This window comes from Oncorhynchus tshawytscha, linkage group LG07, assembly GCF_018296145.1.
Source record: "Oncorhynchus tshawytscha isolate Ot180627B linkage group LG07, Otsh_v2.0, whole genome shotgun sequence".
Classification (NCBI taxonomy): domain Eukaryota; kingdom Metazoa; phylum Chordata; class Actinopteri; order Salmoniformes; family Salmonidae; genus Oncorhynchus; species Oncorhynchus tshawytscha.
Genome location: NC_056435.1, coordinates 7,303,393 through 7,326,154, shown reverse-complemented (window position 1 = coordinate 7,326,154; position 22,762 = coordinate 7,303,393). Strand labels below are relative to the sequence as shown.

The window sequence follows — 22,762 nt, the reverse complement described above, 5'->3', positions numbered from 1 at the left end:
ACAGTTAGTTGGAGGTGTACGGAGTCATACATTTAGTGTACATTTTGTATCTCTTTATCCTAAAAACTGATCAAATGGAGGGAGTACGTGCCTCCTCACTTTCAATTGGCATGATGTCTTGCCTCTGGCTCTCCTCCATAGCAAGCTGCAAAGACTGAGTAGGCTGCACTGAAATATTGGACCCAATACTACACAATGTAATTGGCTTTAGTCAGAGACCATGTGGTTGGCTCCACTCATAACAGTGCTGCTGGCGTAGAGAGAGAAACACATTGCTGTCGGGTATTTTGGAGTGTGTGGCGGAGCCACTTGGACAGACTCCTGGTACAGCCTGGCCCTGCCTACAGTATGGCTGTTGTGTAATCGCCATTAGGACTGTGGCTGAATCACACAGCCATGCCACACTGTTCCTCCTGCTACCTGGTGGGAAGCCTTCTACTGCGGCGGCCATTTTGACACAGAGGGTCGGTATTGAGGAGAAGTGGAGTGGGTTGAGTGGGTCTGAGGGGAAATTTGGAAAATCAGTTTGGTTGGCAGGAGGATGTGTCAGAGTAGCACACTGTGTGCCATCACGTTGCAACCTTTCCCCTCACCATTCAGACAGCTTGTGACTGTAAACTCCACATATCTCCTCCCAAAATAGGCTTATCCACAATCATTCTCAGAACTATGGGATGCAGACTCAAGAAACACACACACACACACACATGCACTGTATGTCAATAAAAAATAAGAAAGTGTATATACTACAGTATACTAACATCACCATGTGTTAATCTCCTTCCAGGACTACACTTTAACCATGTACTTCCAGCAGTACTGGAGGGACAAGAGGCTGGCGTACTTAGGGATCCCTCTGAACCTCACCCTGGATAACCGGGTAGCAGATTCACTCTGGGTCCCTGACACCTACTTCCTGAATGACAAGAAGTCCTTTGTCCACGGTGTGACGGTCAAGAACCGCATGATCCGCCTCCACCCGGATGGAACAGTGCTCTATGGCCTGAGGTGGGTTCCAAAGCAGTGGAACCAATGGGTTCTAGATTAATGCATCCAAGACTGATTCATTTGAAGGGATATCACAATATTTGATTATTTTATAGTAATAAATGCTGTGTGGTATGTATGAGCTGCTAGTTTTTTTAAATGTGTTTTTAAAGAAGTGGGACATTCCCACTCCTCTCTTTCTTTCTGTTTATTGGAATAGCATAGACAGAGAGGAATAATAGAGGAGAGAGACCAAAAATAGCAGTGGACCAGATTCTCAACCATGCTGAAGTGATCTTTGTGTTCCGGAGGCAGTGGCTTAGACCACTGGTCCACCTCTAGGCCACCAGCTGCTATGTTTTTGGCTTGTAAATATAATCCCTTCCTATAGGCTCAATTTCGACATATTGGTGCAGTAGCGTGTACACTGTCAAGCTTTGTTGAAACGTGTATTTTTCAAACATATGGTAAGATCAGAAGAAAACAACATAAAAAAAAAAGAAAATGTATAGATGATGATGCAGTCTCAGCTGTTGCTTTGTTATGGTTGCCTGTTTCAATATCCATAGCCCATTGGCCTTTGTTGTTTGACAAGTCCTGAATTGTTCATCAGGATAATAAATATGTATAATGCATGGTTTTCTTCCAAATTGAGCCATCCAGCATGGAAATTCAATGATTTTTGCATATTAATCACTCACACTGGACTAGTTTTGAATTATACGTAGTTGGATTCAATACAATGCATTGATTCTGTTCTTTTAACATCCTGTAAATCTGTTTCATGTACCCCCTCTAAAGAACGTGTGCGTGTGCGTGTGCGTGTGTGTGTGTGTGTGTGTGCTTGCGTGCGCGTGTGTGTGTGTGTGTGCGTGCGTGTGCGCTCGCTTCACGTGTGTAGGTGGAATCATCCATCTTGTCTAATAGCTTCTGACAAACACACTCGTCTGGATGTAATGCATTTCTGAGATGACAGTATAGCTATGTGACCTGGCATTCTTATCCACAAAGACATATATGACGTATTGCTTTAGATTGTGGAGCTTAAACTGTCTAGTGGTTACAGCTTCACTAATGGAGTCCAGAAATTCAGCAACCTGTACAAACATGATTAGATTCTGACTTCTTCAAGCCAAGGGTACATGGGGAAGATCAATCCTTGTTGTACCGAAGATATTCAACCTCACGATCTGACCAAAAGGACAAAACCCCTAGGGTTCATAGCTATACCATTTAGTAGACACTTTCATACAAAGCAACTTACAGTCACGAGTGCGTATATTTTACGTATGGGTGGCCCTGGGAACAAACCCATTATCCCGGCACTGCAACACCCTGCTCTACCAACTGAGCCATACAGGACCACAGTCCACTCGTCATTATCCCAACTCAATCAATCACTCACCCTGAAACCCACGGTCCAACTGTAAGTGATACTGTATGGAATGGAATCCCAGAGTAGGATCTCCAGACATTACTATGTGGAATGTTCCGATGTTACATTACCTGTCCAGTAAAGTAACCGAGACGTGAGTGTACTGTAATGATGAGTTCTGGTTCTGAAGGCTTATTTCGTCATATCTGGTCCACCTGGCTGAACCTGATACCAACTGAAACACTATGAGTGAAGATCAATGCACATATATAGTTTCTCTTCAACAATTATAGTCTATACTGGAATGTATTCCGTTTCAGCTCGTCTTACTTACAAGTGGGACCAGAGAGTTAGCCTCTCTCTCCGTGGAGTTGACTGTGGTTGTTCAGGAGATCATAACGTGATGGGTGAATAACATCATACTGTAATTATATGGTCTCATGCACAGGTGAGAAGATTAGGTGGATCCACAGCAGACACTATGGCTGGAGTACGTGTGTGTGGGCTCCGGTAAAGCTTAAGTTAACGTGATCCAAATTTCCCCCTTGTGTGTGTGTGTGTGTGTGTGTGTGTGTGTGTGTGTGTGTGTGTGTGTGTGTGTGTGTGTGTGTGTGTGTGTGTGTGTGTGTGTTGACCTCAGGATCACAACGACGGCAGCCTGTATGATGGACCTGAGGAGGTACCCTCTGGACGAGCAGAACTGCACTCTGGAGATCGAGAGCTGTGAGTGACCTCATTACCATCAACCTCTGAAATGACTATTTCTCTATTATATTTCAGTATTTCAAAATTTTACTATATAAAACAAAATGATGTGTATACCATTTTACTATTTCAGTATAAATAATATTTTAGTAAAAGATATACAACCACAATGGAGATTACGGTGAGACTGGATGTTAAATGTCCAATGCAGCCGTTTTTATCTCAATATCAAATCACTTCAGGGTAACAATTAAGCACCTTAATAAGCATCTTATTTTCAGTTCAAATGTTAAACGAGAAACAAAAATGGACTCTTTGGGAGTGGTCGGAATGGGGAGGGGAAAACTGAAAACTAGCTGTTATTGGCAGAGATGTTTGGAACTCTCTTTCTTATTCGTCTATTATACTAATTTACCACATGGTTGTGTCACCAGGAAGGCCAAAACTCCATCCCACCAAAACATGTTGAAATTTCAGGTGGTCTTTTCATAGCTCTTACTCTAAAAGGGCATTATCATAATTTTCACAATTTCACAGAACTATTGCAACCTCTGAGTGTGGAAATATACACTGAGTACACCAAACATTAGGAACACCTTCCTAATATTGAGTTGCAAGGACTCTACAAGGCATCGAAAGCGTTCCACAGGGATGCTGGCCTATGTTTTAACTACATTGGCAGCACGTTTCCTCCATGTGCTGCCAATGCTTCCCACAGTTGTGTCAAGTTGGCTGGATGTCCTTCGGGTGGCGGAGCATTCTTGATACACACGGGAAACTGTTGAGCGTGAACAACCCAGCAGCATTGTAGCTCTTGACACAAACAGGTGTGCCTGCCACCTACTAGCATACCCCGTTCAAAGGCACTTACATTTTTTGTCTTGCTCATTCACCCTCTGAATTCACCCTCAAGGCTTAAAAATCCTTCTTTAACCTGTCTCCTCCCCTTCATCTACACTGATTGAAATGGATTTAACAAGTGTTAGAGTTGTGTCAATGACATCAACAAGGGATCCTAGCTTTCACCTGGATTCACCTGGTCAGTCTACAGTATGTCATAGAAAGAGCAGGTGTTCTTAATGTTTTGTATACTTGTATACAGAACACAGAAAAATCACGTTTTTAATTGCCCTGGGGCTTTTTTGTGGTTAAATTGAGAGAGTGGAGTTTTAATGATCTGTGACTTAGTTTCTTCACATGGTATCCCGCTCCAGGAGGTTCATTCTAACCCTGTCTTTCTTTCTGTGGTTCAGATGGATACACGACAGATGACATTGAGTTCTACTGGAAGGGAGGAGACAATGCGGTGACGGGGGTGACACGCATTGAGCTGCCACAGTTCTCCATAGTGGACTACAAGCTGGTGTCCAGAAATGTTGTCTTTTCCACAGGTAAAAAACACATTCTCAGAAAATACACAGCCCGACCATGTTATTTTCCATCTAGCATTTTACCCAACCAGTGCTCCACTATGAAACTCTTCACTGCTACTTCAGTTTTCTAGTGGCTGTATCTTCCAGTTCGGAAGAAATGTTATCGGTATCATTGACACCGTTTGCTGCGTGGGTGCGTGCATGTTCCTGTATGTCAGGGTGTGAGAGTTTGTATGTATATGCACTTGCTTGTATGGGAGAATTCCTCGCCTACCTTTATTTGAGAACCCGATGGCAGCCATTACATTTGAGCGTCCAGTGTGGCCCCTCTATACTCTTTCCTCTCTCCCTGGCTCCTCTGTGGCCCCCTGTCTCCCTTCTCCCTGGCTCCTCAGTGTGGGCCCCCCCTCTTCCCTCTCCCTGGGTCCTTGGTGTGACCCCCTGTCTCCCTTCTCCCTGGAGGGCCCCCTCTCTACTCTCTCCCTGGCTCCTCTGAGGACCCCTGCATCATACTTCAAAGGCCTGTCTCCCTCCCCGAGCTTGGCTAAAGACCAACTTTCCTCCATGTGCTACTGTTGCTGGCTTCACTCACAGAGACTCACACAGGAGCAGTGAATGATGGTAGGATGGCAATTACCCAGCTGTTTTCTTCAGCTCTTTAAAAGAGAGAAGCCACGGAGAAGCAGCCTGGGAAACAGGGCATCAGAAATTCATGTGGAAAATAAGGCCCAGAGCATCAATTATTCCCCTCCAAGCTCACAAGGAAACATTGCCATAAGGATTTTAAGTTTTAATGTCATGTACACGAGTAGAGTGAAGTGCCTTTCTTGAACCCAACAATGCAGTAATCAATCAACAATATAGTGCTAAAAATAACATGAGGTAGAACAAAAACACACAGGAAACAGAAATAAGAAGTACACAAGAAAGTAAGTAAGCATACTATATACAGGGTTAGTCAGTTCCAGTACCATATTCACAATGTGCAGTGATACTGTAGAGGTAGATATGTGTAGGGGTAAGGTGACTAGGCATATATGATAAACAGAGTAGTAGCAGCGTATATGATGATTGTATGTGAGTGGGTGTGCGGGTGTGTAGTCAGTATAAATGCATGTGCATAATATTATGTGTGTGTGAGCAAATTATGAATTGAGTGTTTGTGTGTTGGAGCGTCTGTGTGTGTGAGTGTGCAGGGCCCTGTGCGTGTGCATAGAGAAAGTACAATGTAAATAAATGAAATACAAAGGTCAACTCCGATTGGTTGTTTCAGATTGTTTTCCCATGCTCCCCCCTCTCACTTTAGTAGTGGATAAAGGGGATCTGTGTTGAACTGGTGAACGTTGTCAGAACGTTGTCAGAACGTTGTCAGAACGTTGTCGGACATCGCACCCTTGCATTACGAGAGTTTTCGCGGTCGTGGTCGTCAAGGGTGTTGTCATGGTTACCATATCACCATCATCGCCATCCTCCTATTCCTTCCTCTCCTCCTTCTCATCCCCCTCTTCCTCCTCCTCATAACATACGGTGTACTCTCCCACTCGCTGACGTACGTCCAGAGACACAGCTAGTGTGAACGCTTAGTTGCACACCTACATCCTCTGTATCACCAATCTTCTTTCAACACCTACTTTCGCCTCCCACTATCTCTTGCATAATGTTACCTTTCTTAAAGGGACAGTTCCCTCCCTTGACGAATGTACCACATCTCACGTATACAGTACACGGACAGCAATCCGTGGATCCAGATAGTTTGTGATTCGAGAGTTTGATTGTTGTTTTTTTTCCGAATGTTTGTGTGCAAATCAGTGGGAGTGGTATGATCCGTGTTAGCGTGACTCAAACCCCGTGCTTAAATAAATAGCCACGGTAATGTGTAGTATTGGAGGAAAGTTTTTAGGTCAACTTTTCTTAGTAGCAGTCAAAGGACTTCTTCCTATCGCTTAGAGGTGTACAACTGACACCCTTGAGTTCTGCATTCCTTCTGGTACTCGTTTTGTCCTTGGCGCTTAATGGATCAATAAGTGTCATTGATTGGCTCAGGAGTCCACACACTTGGATACCCAGATGTTAATTTGTCTCTGATTAACAAGGCAAGGCATGGACGAAAACCAGCAGACGCTATGAACCTTGAGGATCAGAGTCATGCATCACTGGTGTAATGCTATACAGAGAGGAATGTGCAACTCAAATGGACATTTACGATGACAGATATGTGATAAAGTGTGTTTTTCATAAACCAGGTCAGAGAAGAAATACATACATTACCAAATGCCTAACATATCAAGCTCCAAGACTTTTATACATGCATAAATTATGAAATAGTTTAAAATAAATAATATATGTCGATTGAAAGTGCAACATTTTCTATCATCACAGTTAGTATTGAAATATTTTATTATTTGCCTCGCATTCAGCCACCGTGTGTCAAATTGTTGTGAAGTATGGTTCAAGGATGCTTGTTTCCATAGTGATAAATCCAACCCATGCTGCCATTGCCATAGAAACAAAAACAAAAACACGAGGTGTTCCAGTATGCTCCTCGAACCAAGAAGTCGTTCATTCTATTCAACCTCTCAACATCTTGTTTTCATAGGTGCCTACCCACGACTGTCTTTGAGCTTCAAGCTAAAGAGGAACATCGGCTACTTTATCCTGCAGACCTACATGCCCTCCATCCTGATCACCATCTTGTCCTGGGTCTCCTTCTGGATCAATTACGATGCCTCGGCTGCAAGAGTGGCATTAGGTTGGTGTACAGCCCCATATGTTACACATTGTACAATATTAACAAGCCTCTGAATCCCGTTTCCCTATCATGTGTGACTGATCACAACATCCCACTAATTGTACAGTCTTAGAAAAAAAGGTGCTATCTAGAACTCAAAAGGATTATTCGGCTGTCCCCATAGGCGAATCCTTTGAATAACCCTTTTTGGTTCCAGGTAGAACCCTTTCCACAGGTGCTTCTACATGGAACCCAAAAGGGTTCTGCCCGGAACCAAAACACTTGGAACACTTTTGTAGGGTCACACATACGGTCTAGTCCGTGAGATAATTATATTCTAATTCTATTTTGATGGTCTACTCTGTATTACTGAATGGACAGATTCCCCTGCACTCTCTCATGACCATAAAGCACAGAATTGGGAGGTCTTTGCAAAGGCCTGCAATATCCGGTGGCTTGCTAATAAGGAGTCCACCAGAGAAAAACATTAACTCCCTCAGTGATATATCGTTATGGGATTTCCTTTGCCACACAGAAGGGTGCTTTGTGGCGGCTGCATCCCGGTAAGAGCAGCAATCAAGATATCAATGCAGTGGGGAAACAATTGAATTGTTTGAAGGTAAAATTGATTAGGGAGCCGTGTTACAGTGAATTCCAAATCCAGACGACCCACTTGGCCCTAATCTTGTTCCAGCACATTTTCTTCACTCTCGTGGTGTACCTTTACTCAATAACTCTGAGCAAAAAGAAATAAAACTCCCCATTGAGTTACAGTACGTACATTTTAGCAGACTCTCTTATCCAGAGCAATCCATTTTTTCATACTGGGTCCCACGTGGGAATTGAACCCACAACTCTGACCTACGGCGCAGTCAGTGTAGCTCACCACCTCCATGCATTCAGTGATATACAGGATGCGTGGTGCGAGTAAAGCAGGATACAATAACCTGGACCTGTACGTGCAGTGTTCAGCAATGTAACACTCCGAATGTTTGTTCAAAGCACCAGTGCTGTTCCATGTCCTCTAGAGTTGATAAGGCTGATGTGATAATACTTCTTCACTTTTAGACTAGAGTATCTTCTGACACTTGAGTGTGGACCAAATCTCATTTTCTTGATAACCTCGCACTCAATTTCAGAGAACAGACGATAGGAATAAGGTATCGATAATGCCGTTAGCAAGCAGAGTGCTACAGGATCTGAAGTCATTTGCACGATGCTTTAGTGGCTCCTTCATAATGATTATGCAGCAGAAATAGAGTAGGGAGGCTGTCTGAAACATACAATTAGAGAGGCATTAAAGGGGCAGTCTGGGATTGGTGGATCCATTTTTTAAACTTTTAAATGAATGATATATACTGTATATACAGTGGGGCAAAAAAGTATTTAGTCAGCCACCAATTGTGCAAGTTCTCCCACTTAAAAAGATGAGAGAGGCCTGTAATTTTCATCATAGGTACACTTCATCTATGACAGACAAAATGAGAAAAAAAATCCAGAAAATCACATTGTAGGATTTTTTATGAATTTATTTGCAAATTATGGTGGAAAATAAGTATTTGATCACCTACAAACAAGCAAGATTTCTGGCTCTCACAGACCTGTAACTTCTTCTTTAAGAGGCTCCTCTGCCCTCCACTCGTTACCTGTATTAATGGCACCTGTTTGAACTTGTTATCAGTATAAAAGACACCTGTCCACAACCTCAAACAGTCACACTCAAACTCCACTATGGCAAAGACCAAAGAGCTGTCAAAGGACACCAGAAACAAAATTGTAGACCTGCACCAGGCTGGGAAGACTGAATCTGCAATAGGTAAGCAGCTTGGTTTGAAGAACTCAACTGTGGGAGCAATTATTATACATCTAGTTTATTGTTAAGTAGCAAACCAGTATGTTAGCAGATGTGGAGTACTTACCACTTTCTCACTTTTGGGAGGTACTATTTAAATGCATAATACCTACACACCTGACATTTTTCCTTTGAAAGTGGCTAGAGATAGAGAGAGAAGTAGAGAGAGAAGTAGAGAGAGAAGTAGAGAGAGAAGTAGAGAGAGAAGTAGAGAGAGAAGTAGAGAGAGAAGTAGAGAGAGAAGTAGAGAGAGAAGTAGAGAGAGAAGTAGAGAGAGAAGTAGAGAGAGAAGTAGAGAGAGAAATGGAGAGAGAAAGAGAAATAGAGAGAGAGAAAGAGAAATAGAGAGAGAGAGAGAAAGAGAGAGAGAAATAGAGAGAGAGAGAGAGAGACAGAGAGACAGAGGCTGATAGAGGCAGTGAGAGTGAGAGAAGCTCCATAAAAATACATTTATCCCCAGAGAGTCCGGTCTCCTGATGAAAAAGGAGGGAGGCCCACGGGCACATGGCCCTGTGATTAAATTGTCAGGTCGGTGGGTGCAGTGAAGGACAGAGAGTAATAGAACCACAGAGGGAACACCGATAAAGAAGATGGCTGCCGTTCAGCAAAACCCCAGAGATCGCTGCAATGAATAAAAGCAAAAGGGGGAGAACGCTGCTGTTCCTCAGAGCGAGAAAAACATGCACGCACGCACACACACACACACACACACACAGACTGACACAGCAAACCAGTAATACTTAAAACTGTCCCCTTTAATGTACCAATAAATCAAGGAAAGGGCCAGATTGATCCTACACTCTAACTACCTCCAGTGTTGCTTTATGACAGTACTAGCTACTGGTGCACATGGTTTATATTTCTTGTAAAGGAATATACATTTCTGCATGGACAACAGATTAAGCATGTGCAAAGAAAGCATTGTCTCCATGAAGAGACCTTTCTTTAGGACATAACGTATAGTATATTTAACATGAGACATTCAATTCAACTTCTTCCACTGTTAAAATGTCACTCACAGCTGGAGACTGAATGTACACAATTATTCAATGAGTTGTTTGGGGTTGGTGGTGTCCGAGGGGCAAGTAGAGGACACATTTTTGAATTTTTACCAGGGGAAGTTATTTTGGCTCAGAGCACAACAAGACTAGCCAAGTCCCATTCGTTATATACTGTAGCCAACTCTTCTACCATTGTCACACCATGCGTGTTTTGGAGGATTTAATTGGCCAAAGCACAAACAGACTGGAGCACCAAGCTACAACGAGGCAATCCAAAATTCTATCAAATAATTTTCTGCTCTGTCCTGGGAGGTGGTTTGGCCAGAACGTAATTACAAATAATTAGTAGACTGAAAATTGACCACAAGAATCCCAAACAGACATGTTTGACCAAAACATAATTATTTAAAAGCTTGCTTACATTTGAATATGATCACGTGTCTCTCCATTAAACGTGTTCCCACGTGTTCCCACGTGTTCCCACGTGTTCCCACGTGTTCCCACGTTTAATGGAGAGACACGTGATCATATTCAAATGTAAGCATGGTTTTAAATGAATAAATTTTAGTTCCCATACTTGGGAACATATTTATTTAATTAAAATCACTTGGAGCTGATTTCCTGGCTTTTTTTACAGTCTTTATGTCCAACAATGAAAATGAGAAATATTCTCAGAAAACGTGTGGGGCCAGTTGGGGAACCCTGCCTTAATCTGTCTGTTGTAATCCAGGGATCACCACTGTGCTCACCATGACCACCATCAACACCCATCTGAGAGAGACGCTCCCCAAGATCCCCTACGTCAAGGCCATCGACATGTACCTGATGGGCTGCTTCGTCATGGTCTTCCTGGCCCTGCTGGAGTACGCCTTCGTCAACTACATCTTCTTCGGCCGAGGACCACAAATGCAGAAGAAGCTGGCAGAGAAAGCCGAGAGGGCCAACAATGAGAGGGCGGCCAAATACGACACCAATCGGGTAAGTCTTCATGAAGATCTCTGTCGAGATGCTCTAACTTCATCAAAGTTCTTCCAAGTTGTCGGGCGTTATCTTTGCGGTCCGCACACTCTTAACGACGGCAGATCAGAAACTCTATAAATATGGTGTTGTTTTTCTTGTGGACAGTCTCCTCAGGAAGGAGGTAAAACGTCATCTCTTAAGCTGACTAAGCAGCCTAATAGAGCAAAAACGCTCCGTGTCTCACAGTCGGTGAGTCTTGACCAGCGGACACGTATTTTTTTCACTATCTGTCTGACTTGTCTGTCACCATTGACTGACATTACATGTTTCATGTCCGCATGAGAATTTAATGAGTCTCGACGTGTCGCTTGTTACCCAAGTTGTCATTGTCCTTTGTTCAACTTCTGGTTTGACGTTTGCACGTCCAATGCAAGTCTGCAAGCCCGCTAATGTCTATGTTCCATAGTGTCGCTACAAAAAAAGATATTGTGCTGTGTTGTCCATTCGAACGTTCATTCAAAGTGCCTTGTTCTCATTCCTGCATAGTCTCAAATCTTGATTCTCCAATGTCTGTCATTAGTCTAAATGGGTTTATCGTGGACATAGTTCCGGTTCTCATCTCACCCTTGAACCCGTCCAGAGCAGGACCATCATGTTGTCGTAGCTCCAGATAATACATCAATCCTCTACTTCCGTCTCCAGGCGGAGTCCCACGGTAATATCCTGCTGACCACCCTGGAGATCCACAACGAGGTGGCAGGAAATGAGGTCACCACCAGCCTGGCGGACAGCAGGAACTCCTCCGTCATGGGATTTGACAACACCAGCACAGGTACTGGCGTCCAGTGCAGGAAGGCGAGCCGGTCCTCGGGTCCTCGCCACAGCCTCGACAGGCACGCCCAGCTCAAGAGGCACAAACTGCGGCGGCGCTCGTCGCAGCTCAAAATCAAAATCCCTGACCTGACGGACGTAAACGCCATCGACAGGTGGTCGCGGATTATCTTCCCCTCCGTTTTCTCCCTCTTTAATCTAATCTACTGGATGTATTATGTCAACTGATTGACTGACTTTAGGGTTAGGTGGTGTTAGAGTATTTTTTTTTTCCTTCGTCATTGTTTTGTCTTTTTTACGCGACAGGAAATGTTTTGCTATCGAAAAACAAAGGACTGCCTCTATATGGCACAGACAATGCTTTGACTTCTTTGTTAAAGTTTTTATATTTGCAGTCATACTCAAATTATGGATTGCTAATTCTGAAAATGTTGTACAGAACTATGTGGATAAATACCCATACCGTAGGACTGGTACTGTATATTTCCCAGTATTCTTGCCCCTCTGTAGTTTGATAATGTAGATCTTTATACCCAATTCAATATGTGCAATTTGCAAGAAAGAAAAGGTCATTCTTACATTGTTTTTTTAAACAAACCCAAATAAAATAAAAATGTTATGTAATGTATTATGCATATACACAATGAATTGTAATGAATACTTTATAATTATTTACACATTATTTGTCATTTATGCGAATCAATGCAAAAAATATATACTCATGTTTTGTGATGCTTTATCAGGTATATATTTTTTGTCTTGGTCAGATAATATAATTTTTAAGTGCACATACAGTATTTGCAAATTTTACAGTGAAGTGGTCCTGTTAATGTATGTCTATGTACAGTGTATTATTATTATTAATAGTAGTATTGCTATTATTATTACCATTATTACATACTGAACTATACAATTTTAACATAGGTGCAAATTAATGTCTACTGTTGAGGGTTTAATATCTCAGGTTCTGCATTTTGCTAATTGGCAACCATTACGTTTTCAAAATCCTGTCAAACAGTCTTGAAATTGGAATATTGATTGGTAATCTAAACATACCCACCACTGCACTCAATGAATCTGTCACGGTTCACATATTTTCTATCTGATATTGTGAATGCATGACAGGATTTCACTCAGTAAATTGACGACATTCCTTTAAATCAGCTCCATCTTTGATAGCTGTCGATCTCTCCTGCCAACGGCCTAGTGCTATGTACTGTATCACATGTCTTTGTGAAATGTTCTGATATTTTTGTAAGGTGGTACGTTGACTAAAGCTACAGTATATTAACTCCCTCTCTTGCGCGCTAGCATTGTAGAAAATAGATTCCCTCGGTTCACAGCATTCCATGGAAGTGGCAGGGTTGAGGGTTTGTTTGGTTTTTAGCATTTGACTGATCTTTACTGCTGAAATGACCTCCAACTGTAAATATAATGTATATAACAGATTTGACGTAAGTGTGCAATTTTTTAAATTTGTGGTTGTCTAATTAGTTGTCTGTTTTTATAAGACAATGTGAAATACCGATGACATTTATGTCCTCTTTAAATGCTTGAAAATCTATCGAATGAACATGTGGGGTTGATCATATTTTTGGGGGATTCCTTTCTTCAGGTTTAGAAGCGATGAATGCCATGAGACTATCTGTCAAATGCACAGACAATATAAATAATACAACGAAACACATTGTAAATCAAGGGCATTGCGAACCACTGATATACACAGTACATCATCCATTTCTATATTTCTATCATCTATTCGGCACAGCTATCATAGAAGCACATACGATGTGTCAGTCTCTCAGTTTTACAACTGATGCATGAATTCTGTTCTGCAGGGCAAGGACAACGAGCCATACTCATTAGATTGTAACCAAACATCGAACGCATCCCATTAGGAAATGTAACCAACGGCATGGAAGTAGCTAACATTTGGTGAAACATTGCCGTTGTCCATATCATGCTGCTCTGGGCGAGAGAACATGCCTAGATGGCACTGTCTTGTTTCTCTATGCATGTTATATTGCATGAGTAATGTCGATTAAAAACAACAAAAAACTTAACCCTACCATCTTAAACCTGTATCGCAGGTTAGAAGTACAGTTCCAAGAGATTGTGATAAACTGCCATTCTCTGGTTGGTTACAGAGCAACCAATCATATCCTGGGGTCAATGGCTGGGATTCACAACGACAGTCTTCAAATATATAACACATGTATATACGCATAAAGAATAAATCGCGTGCCCATGTATTTTACCATTACCAACTTGCAGCCAATTGCTTATAGTAGTGACATGTATCTCTGGTATGTAAATATGCTTTGCTACTTGATCATTAAGCTTGTTGTGTGTTTTGGGTTTGAGTGATATAATGGTAATATGTGTGGTTACACACGCTGGCCTATAACAGTTCCAGACCCCGGGGTTTCCCTTCTCTACTGTGTAGATGAGGCCGTGTTGGCTGGGTCTTGGTGTAAGATGACTAATATCTCTTGGTCTTGGTGTAAGATGAGTCATTTATCTTGTTCTTGGTGCAAGATTAATCAAATATCTTGTTCTTGGTGTAAGATGAGTAATCTTTCCCGAGACGTAAAGACTTGAGTTAGCCCTTCAGAGCTAATGCATAGTCTTTAGATCAGAGGGCTGACGGTCTTGTGGCATGCAGGAGACCTGGGTTTGAATCCCAGTCAGTCACATTGGCACCTTCAATCTGACACTGTTTCATGCATTAAGTGCACTCATCTTTGCTGGCTTCTAATGTTGTCTGGCCCATTATGGAATGTCAACATGTTCTGTTCTGCCATAAATGTATATTTAGGTATAGATATCTGTGTTTATGTTTCTCTCCCTTATTTCTGTAGGTTATAATGTTGCTCTATTAATGAAATAATATCAATTGTATGACAGTAATATCGGGTTTTGCATCCATTCAAATCCATGATTTCTGTAACACTTCTGTTATAAGCTATAGCAACAGGATGAACAATGGACAGACTTCAAAGACAACATTTCCTGTTCCTAATGCATTTCTGTTGAATGATTGAATCTAGACAAAGCCCAATAGTTTATGTTTTATATGTCAGGTGAAGATAAACAAATGATTACCAGTATTCCTGGATTGTGATTAAAACTGTATTTATCAATGAATATGTGTGTGTGTGTGTGTTGCATGTTCTGATATGCCTTCCGTGACTGTAAATACACAAAATAGGTGTTCATAGCCATGTACACTGAATATAAATGCATTTTTATCTCTCACAGTGTACATATTAACTCTTAAGGAAGTGTTTTTTTCATTACTCAAAGGGGTTCATTTAACACTGGATTAGTGGGATTCATGTGTACACTGAAAGTGTTACATTTAACACTGTCCCAGTTTCATTTGCTATGTACAATTATGATCTTCGACGGCAATCATGGACTGTAGGTCTGTGCCTCCTACAAATTGGGTATTCACACTCTCGTACACGTCCAAAAAGTGCTTCACACTCTGCCTCTCCACCATCCAGCCATCTAGCTTAATTAAAGCAAGGGCCCTGGGCCGTGACCTACAGTATAAGTCGTCCATTACTCTGAAGTTGGACCCGCCAGACATACGATCATTTTATCTGAGTAAGGAACCATCCACACTTTAGGTCAACCTGCCTGGGGCACAGAACCAACAACACACTTAACCCGCACGGTCCGAGGGATTACACTATGTCATAAAGTGCCCCAAAACACAACCCTTTCCCTTGGAAGTTATGGCATCAATGAATCATGCGACTCCACCTCCTGAATTTATTATACCGTTTATTTTTTATTTAACTAGGCAAGTCAGTTAAGAACAAATTCTTATTTACAATGACGGCCTAGGAACAGTGGGTTAACTGCCTTGTTCAGGGGCAGAACGACAGATTTTTTTTTTTTACCTTGTCAGCTCGGGGATTTGATCTAGCAGCCTTTCGGTTACTGGCCCAACGCTCTAACCACTAGGCTTGCTGCCACCCCTGTTACTAGTAAGGCCAACAGGGTTTTGTATGCCAAAGTGCAGCCGACTCATCGTGGTTGCCGCCAACAAAACAACACATCTAAGGAGACGTTGAGATGTAGCCAATAAAACTCACTTATACACTATAGGCAATATAACACGATGGAGACATAAGTGTTATGACTCTGTTACCAGTAACCTTATGGGGCAAGTGGTGTGATTGTGGGGGTCGCCATAGAATACACCTATTTTGTGTAGGAGGTGTGGTTGATAAATTGGTTGTAATAACAGGCTGAGGGAAAATGATTCTGTATTTCCTGGAGGGGATCTCAACCCAGCATTAGAGTGTACAGCCGCCAGAAAGGTGACAGAGGCAGCTGTGGAATAATTGTCACACCCTGATCTGTTTCACATGTCTTTGTGATTGTCTCCACCCCCCGCCTGGTGTCACCCATCTTCCCCATTATCCCCTATGTATTTATATCTGTGTTCTCTGTATGTCTGTTGCCAGTTCGTCTTGTTTGTCAAGTCAACCAGTGGTTTTGTCTCAGCTCATCTCTCTTTTTCTCACCTTCCTGGTTTTGACCCTTACCTGTCCTGACTCTGAGCCCACCTGCCTGACCACTCTGTCTGCCCCTGAGCCTGCCTGCTGTCCTGTACCTTTGCCCCACCTCTGGATTATTGACCTCTGCCTACCCTGACCCTATCTGCCATCCGGTACTGTTGCCCCACCTCTGTTTTACTGACCCCTGGCCGCCTTGACCTCTCTATTGCCTGCCATTGTTGGATTATTAAACCATTGTTAATTCGACATTGTCTGCATCTGGGTCTTACCTTCATACCTGATAATAATGGTGATATTCAGGCTTTGACTGACCAGTAGGCACCATTGAAATAATTCTCACTTTTATTACACCAATGATCAACCTCATTTGATCCATTACTATTATGATTCTACAGATATGAAGGCACAAACCCCATGACAAAATACAGCCAATCACAAGCACTCTACGTTGTGATTAAACTTTACGTAGTATCGGTATAAAATACCTAATATGCAGTGGTTTCAAGAGTTAATCATATACAGTATGCAATATTTATCCACCCTAAGGTACCATGGGGATCTGGCGACTACATATAGACGGTGGAAATGAATTTCTTTGCAGCCTACCAGTTCTCTGAGGTAAAAAACAATAGTGTATATGAATAATTGCAGGGGAAACTGCTGTGGTAGGCAGTTCAAACCCCAGGCACCCCCAGCTTCAATAGGGTTGCTCATGATAGATTTGTATACTTTCTTACTTAAAACTTGGGCTCCACGGATCTCGATCCCAAAGTTGCATTACATAACATACCATTATTAGAATCATCTAAAGATAACAGGACTCAGCACTTTGAGCAGGCAGAGTTATGGTAATTTGCCCACCCAGTTTGTTTCATGAAATGATTATCAACACATCCAACCCTGGATGATATTCCTGTACTGTTGAAATAAGGCATACGTTCTTTGAGTCACCCATATTTAGTCTAGGATACGGCTACCAAATTCTCCCCATACAGTACACTTTCTCCTCCCTTCCCCCCATACAGCACACTCTCTTCTCCTCCCTTCTCCCCATACAGTACACTCTCTTCTCCTCCCTTCTCACCATACAGCACACTCTCTTCTCCTCCCTTCTCCCCATACAGTACACTCTCTCCTCCTCCCTTCTCCCCATACAGTACACTCTCTTCTCCTCCCTTCTCACCATACAGCACACTCTCTTCTCCTCCCTTCTCCCCATACAGCACACTCTCTTCTCCTCCCTTTTCCCCATACAGTACACTCTCTCCTCCCTTCTCCCCATACAGTACACTCTCTCCTCCCTTCTCCCCATACAGCACACTCTCTTCTCCTCCCTTTTCCCCATATAGTACACTCTCTTCTCCCTTCTCCCCATACAGCACACTCTCTTCTCCTCCCTTTTCCCCATACAGTACACTCTCTCCTCCCTTCTCCCCATACAGTACACGCTCTTCTCCTCCCTTCTCCCCATACAGTACACTCTCTCTTCTCCCCCCATACAGAGCGTGCACTCTTCTTCTCCCCCATACAGAGCGTGCGCTCTTCTTCTCCCCCATTCAGAGAGTGCACTCTTCTTCCCCCCTCCCCCATACAGAGCGTGCACTCTTCTTCTCCCCCATACAGAGCGTGCACTCTTCTTCTCCCCCATACAGAGCGTGCACTCTTCTTCTCCCCCATACAGAGCGTGCACTCTTCTTCTCCCCCATACAGAGCGTGCACTCTTCTTCTCCCCCATACAGAGCGTGCTCTCTTCTTCTCCCCATACTGTGCATGCTCTTCTCTTTCCCCCATACAGTGCAAGCTCTTCTCTTCCCTTCACCTCTCTTCTCCTCGTTTCTCTCCAACGTCCATGCTGAAATAAAATGGTGTTTCCACTTACGAGAACACTATTAATTTCTGTCTCAACATTTTAATTCCAGATATTTTTTTGGGACTTCACCTCTCTCTGACCTTGTGATACCACCTCAATACTTCGCAAATAACCCCGCCAACACAAGAAGAGCCAACCCAAATTCCATTACCAGCTGGGTTGCTGTTTCCAAAGCCTGCCAAGTGAACTGAACTCAATTACAAACATGTCTTTGGGGCTTGAGGAAATGGTGCAATTCTCTAACAGTATCCCTTGCAAGACATTGAAACGCCATAGAATGGTCCTATGTTTGAGTTCAGTCAGCTTACTTTTCCTGACCATTCACAGCCTTTCCTCTTGACCAGAACACCCTGGTCTAATCCATTGATCTGCGAGATTGACAAAACCTGCTTTATGCTGCATTCTGTTATCTAATTCACAATCTCTCACCAAAGTTTACCTGGCCCTACATCAATCAATGTGACAGTATCCAAGTGCATCAAACACAGATCTTTGTGAAAGCCGGAAGAGTCAAAGCCAGTAGCTTGCAGGGCACCAGATAACAGCAAAGCTGTTTTGAACCACAGGGATCACCATCCAATAAAGCTTGTTGTTGGCCTGAGAGAAGTCCTCATCTGGCAAGACAGTACATGGCTTGTCACCAAGGGAGTAAGAACATATTTACGTTGAGAGTATGAGAGGAAGCTGTGTTCGCAGTCCTTGCATTATCACATAAACCCATTATTTGGTGGCAGAAAACATTTTGAACTTGAAGTTACATCAATTTGACATGAATTAGAATACAAATTAGAACGTCTACGCTTCATTTGTGCAGTTGTTTAATGCAGAGTTGCCTTTGAACTTTGCGAGAGATTGTTCTATCGTGAGGTGTTACAGTTTAGGGTTTCTTGTATTCAATATCACAAGTGATGGCTCGGGTATCTCACCGGTTTTGACCTCCATATGGTCAATATTTGTTGTTGTGTCTGAAATTGCAGTCCTAGTTCCTGTCAGGACATGTCACAACTAATAACAACATTAGTTTCCTTTAATCTAGGGACCTTCCAGTTTGTTCATTATTATAGATACAAGGGGGTCTTTGGAGGGATGACAGACACATTGTGATAGATGGCTGAAATGTTTGGCCCCGGAAAGTCACAGAAACCACTCTAGAGGTCAGTAGACGCCATGTTGTGGAAGAAAAATATCTACCTCTGTATCTACAGAATCTACCCCAAAGTTTGTCCTTCACTATGTTCTCTTTGAAAAAGAGAATTCCAAATCCTACCTTTACTCTTAGGTTTATAGTAGACAAGACCCTGTGGATCAGAAATTAATTGTGTACGGCATTTAACATACAGTTGAAGTCGGAAGTTTACATACACCTTAGCCAAATACATTTAAACTCAGTTTTTCACAATTCCTGACATTTAATTAGGTCAGTTAGGTCAGTTAGGATCACCACTTTATTACAGTAGAGAGAATGATTTATTTCAACTTTTATTTCTTTCATCACATTCCCAGTGGGTCAGACATTTACATACACAAAATTAGTATTTGGTAGCATTGCCTATAAATTGTTTAACTTGGGTCAAACGTTTCGGGTAGCCTTCCACAAGCTTCCCACAATAAGTTGGATAAATTTTGGCCCATTCCTCCTGACAGAGCGGGTGTAACTGAGTCAGGTTTGTAGGCCTCCTTGCTCGCACACACTTCTTCAGTACTGCCCACAAATGTTCTATAGGATAGAGGTCAGGGATTTGTGATGGCCACTCCAATACCTTGACTTTGTTGTCCATAAGCCATTTTGCCACAACTTTGGAAATATGCTTGGGGTCATTGTCCATTTGGAAGACCCATTTGCAACCAAGCTTTAACTTTCTGACGGATGTCTTGAGATGTTGCTTTAATATATCCACATAATGTTCCTCCCTCATGATGCCATCTATTTTGTGAAGTGCACCATACCCTCCTGCAGCAAAGCACCCTCACAACATGATGCCGCCACCCCCGTGCATCACGGTTGGGATGGTGTTCTTCGGCTTGCAAGCCTCCCCCTTTTTCCTCCAAACATAACAATGGTCATTATGGCCAAACAGTTCTATTTTTGTTTCATCAGATCAGAGGACATTTCTCCAAAAAGTACAATCTTTGTCCCCATGTGCAGTTGCAAACCATACTCTGGCTTTTTTATGGCGGTTTTGGAGCAGTGGCTTTTTCATTTCTGAGCGGCCTTTCAGGTTATGTTGATTTAGGACTGGTTTTACTGTGGATATAGATAATTTTGTACCTGTTTCCTCCAGCATCTTCACAAGGTCCTTTGCTGTTGCTCTGGGATTGACTTGTACTTTACACACCAAAGTACGTTCATCTCTAGGAGACAGAACGCGTCTCCTTCTTGAGCTGCGTGGTCCCATGGTGTTTATACTTGCATACTATTGTTTCTACAGATGAACGTGTTACCTTCAGGTGTTTGGAAATTGCTCCCAAGGATGAACCAGACTTGTGGAGGTCTACAATTTTTTTCTGAGGTCTTGGCTGATTTCTTTTGATTTTCTCATGGTGAAAAGCAAAGAGGCACTGAGTATGAAGGTAGGCCTTGAAATACATCCACACAGGTACACTTCTAATTGACTCAAATGATGTCAATTAGCCTATTAGAAGCTTCTAAAGCCATGACATCATTTTCTGGAGTTTTTCAAGCTGTTTAAATGCAGAGTCAACTTAGTGTATGTAAACTTCTGACCCACTGGAATTGTGATACAGTGAATTATAAGTGAAATAATCTGTCTGTAAACAATTGTTGGAAAAATGACTTGCGTCATGGACAAAGTAGATGTACTAACCGACTTTGCAAAACTATAGTTTTAACAAGAAATTTGTGGAGTGGTTGAAAAACGAGTTTTAATGACTCCAACCTAAGTGTATGTAAACTTCCGACTTCAACTGAATAAACCATTCTCACATCAGCGCGATGCCCATCTGCACGACTCGTGCACTGACACGTGACTGTCAAACAAACACAATACACCAGAGACACATCTCATTTGTTTTTCTACTTCATAGCTTGAAAGAGATGGCATTGAACATGCTGCACCAATTAAACCAAATTGGTAACAGTGCATTCATAACGCTGTTGAACTGTATGTTTTGGTATATATTTGAGTACCCCAAAGTGCCTAATAGTAATTCATCTCATCGGCTTTATTGTGATAGGCTTTTCTTCAAATAATCCTTCTTATGTCTTCTTTGTTTCTCCCATTTCATTTGATTTGGGGGTGTTTCTGTTTGTGGGATGCCAATGCAGATATTATACCATGCAGTTCTGAATTTGTCGGTCCCTGCGCTAAATCCATTATGGGCCAAGCCACTCTTTCAGTGTTACGGTAATGACCGAATCACCATTGTTACATAATGGCGCAATCATTTTCACAATTGGGAGAAGGATGCAATCTAAAATGGTCAGGGTAACGTTAGTCCACAATTCCAGTTTACTGACCCCACAAGTCCTGCTCATAGTCCCAAAATCCACAGGAAAACATAAATGCTAATGTGTAACTCCAGCCACTGAAATTGAGATTTAGTTCTGCAGAGAACCCCTCTGAATAAATTATATCGGATTTTTTTTCCTCTTTCTCTTTTTTTTCCAGGCCTCCTGACACACTTTCTGCTCATTCATCAACAGCATAGTGAGTGAGAGGGAGGAGGGATGGTTCTGCATCAAAAGACTGTCTCGGTGACTGGGGGAATACATCCCTCTCTTCAGTGTGTGTTTGATGATGCCTTTCTGTTTTAAGAACTCAATGACACACTTCAGCTGGGTATTAGCCTACTTTCTCATCTTTCCTATGTTGTCTTCTATTCAGACCTGGGTTCAAATGCTATTTGAGTTTTCAAATACTTGCAGTGCTCATTTCAGTCTGCCTGGAGTGCCAGATCGGCGGCGTTAGCACTTTTGCAACTATTCTATTGGTTCCATTGCACCAGGTAAACTCAATGAAGACCATATCAGAGATAATTTCCAAAAGTATTTGAACCCAGGTCTGGTTTTCTTTGACATACAGACAAACTTCAGGATTTTTCCTATTACTGTGTATACTGTACATTACCTAGTACGTCAGAAGTTATGTCCTAGTTCATGTATTGTATCAGTCGTACACTTGAATATAACGGCAACAACTTTTAAGGTTGACTTTCAACTTCAAAGGATGCTACCTTCACGGTGCGCCTTCTGTTGCAAAATAACATCCTCTTATATAAGATCATCCTGACGAGGGAAACGTGACGAAGCCTGAAGCTACCCAATGGAGCATAGCTTACTGATCTAACTTAAAAGGGTAGTCCCATGAGATACCACAGCGATGGAAACCAGTGAACATTGTTAGTAGAAGTCAAACTATTTAAGTTTGATACCAACATTATAGACTTGTCTTTGTCACGGGGGGGGCTCTCGGCGATTTGGAGAGGAGGAGAGTCTTGTCCAATGTCTCCAAATGATACCCACTCAATAAATATTTTTTTGTGGCAGTGAGAAGAGAAGACAAGATTGTGGAGGTTGTGTGTTTG

At 42.3% G+C, this 22,762-nt stretch overlaps 1 protein-coding gene across 4 annotated transcripts in view; it reads left to right on the top strand.

The window, feature by feature from the left end:
• Window positions 1-14,959, top strand: part of LOC112253730 (gamma-aminobutyric acid receptor subunit beta-3-like) — a 56,821-nt gene extending 41,862 nt beyond the window's left edge. For 2 of the 4 annotated variants that reach the window (XM_024425695.2, XM_024425697.2), the window contains 7 exons: window positions 788-1,008; window positions 3,003-3,085; window positions 4,321-4,458; window positions 7,037-7,189; window positions 10,752-10,999; window positions 11,147-11,230; window positions 11,684-14,959. In XM_024425695.2, coding sequence (XP_024281463.1) covers window positions 788-1,008; window positions 3,003-3,085; window positions 4,321-4,458; window positions 7,037-7,189; window positions 10,752-10,999; window positions 11,147-11,230; window positions 11,684-12,040 — 1,284 coding nt within the window. In that variant the 3' untranslated portion in view covers window positions 12,041-14,959. The remainder of the gene's footprint in view (window positions 1-787; window positions 1,009-3,002; window positions 3,086-4,320; window positions 4,459-7,036; window positions 7,190-10,751; window positions 11,000-11,146; window positions 11,231-11,683) is intronic. The other 2 variants (XM_024425696.2, XM_024425698.2) reach the window with 1 other exon arrangement.
• The last annotated feature ends 7,803 nt before the right edge of the window (window positions 14,960-22,762 follow it).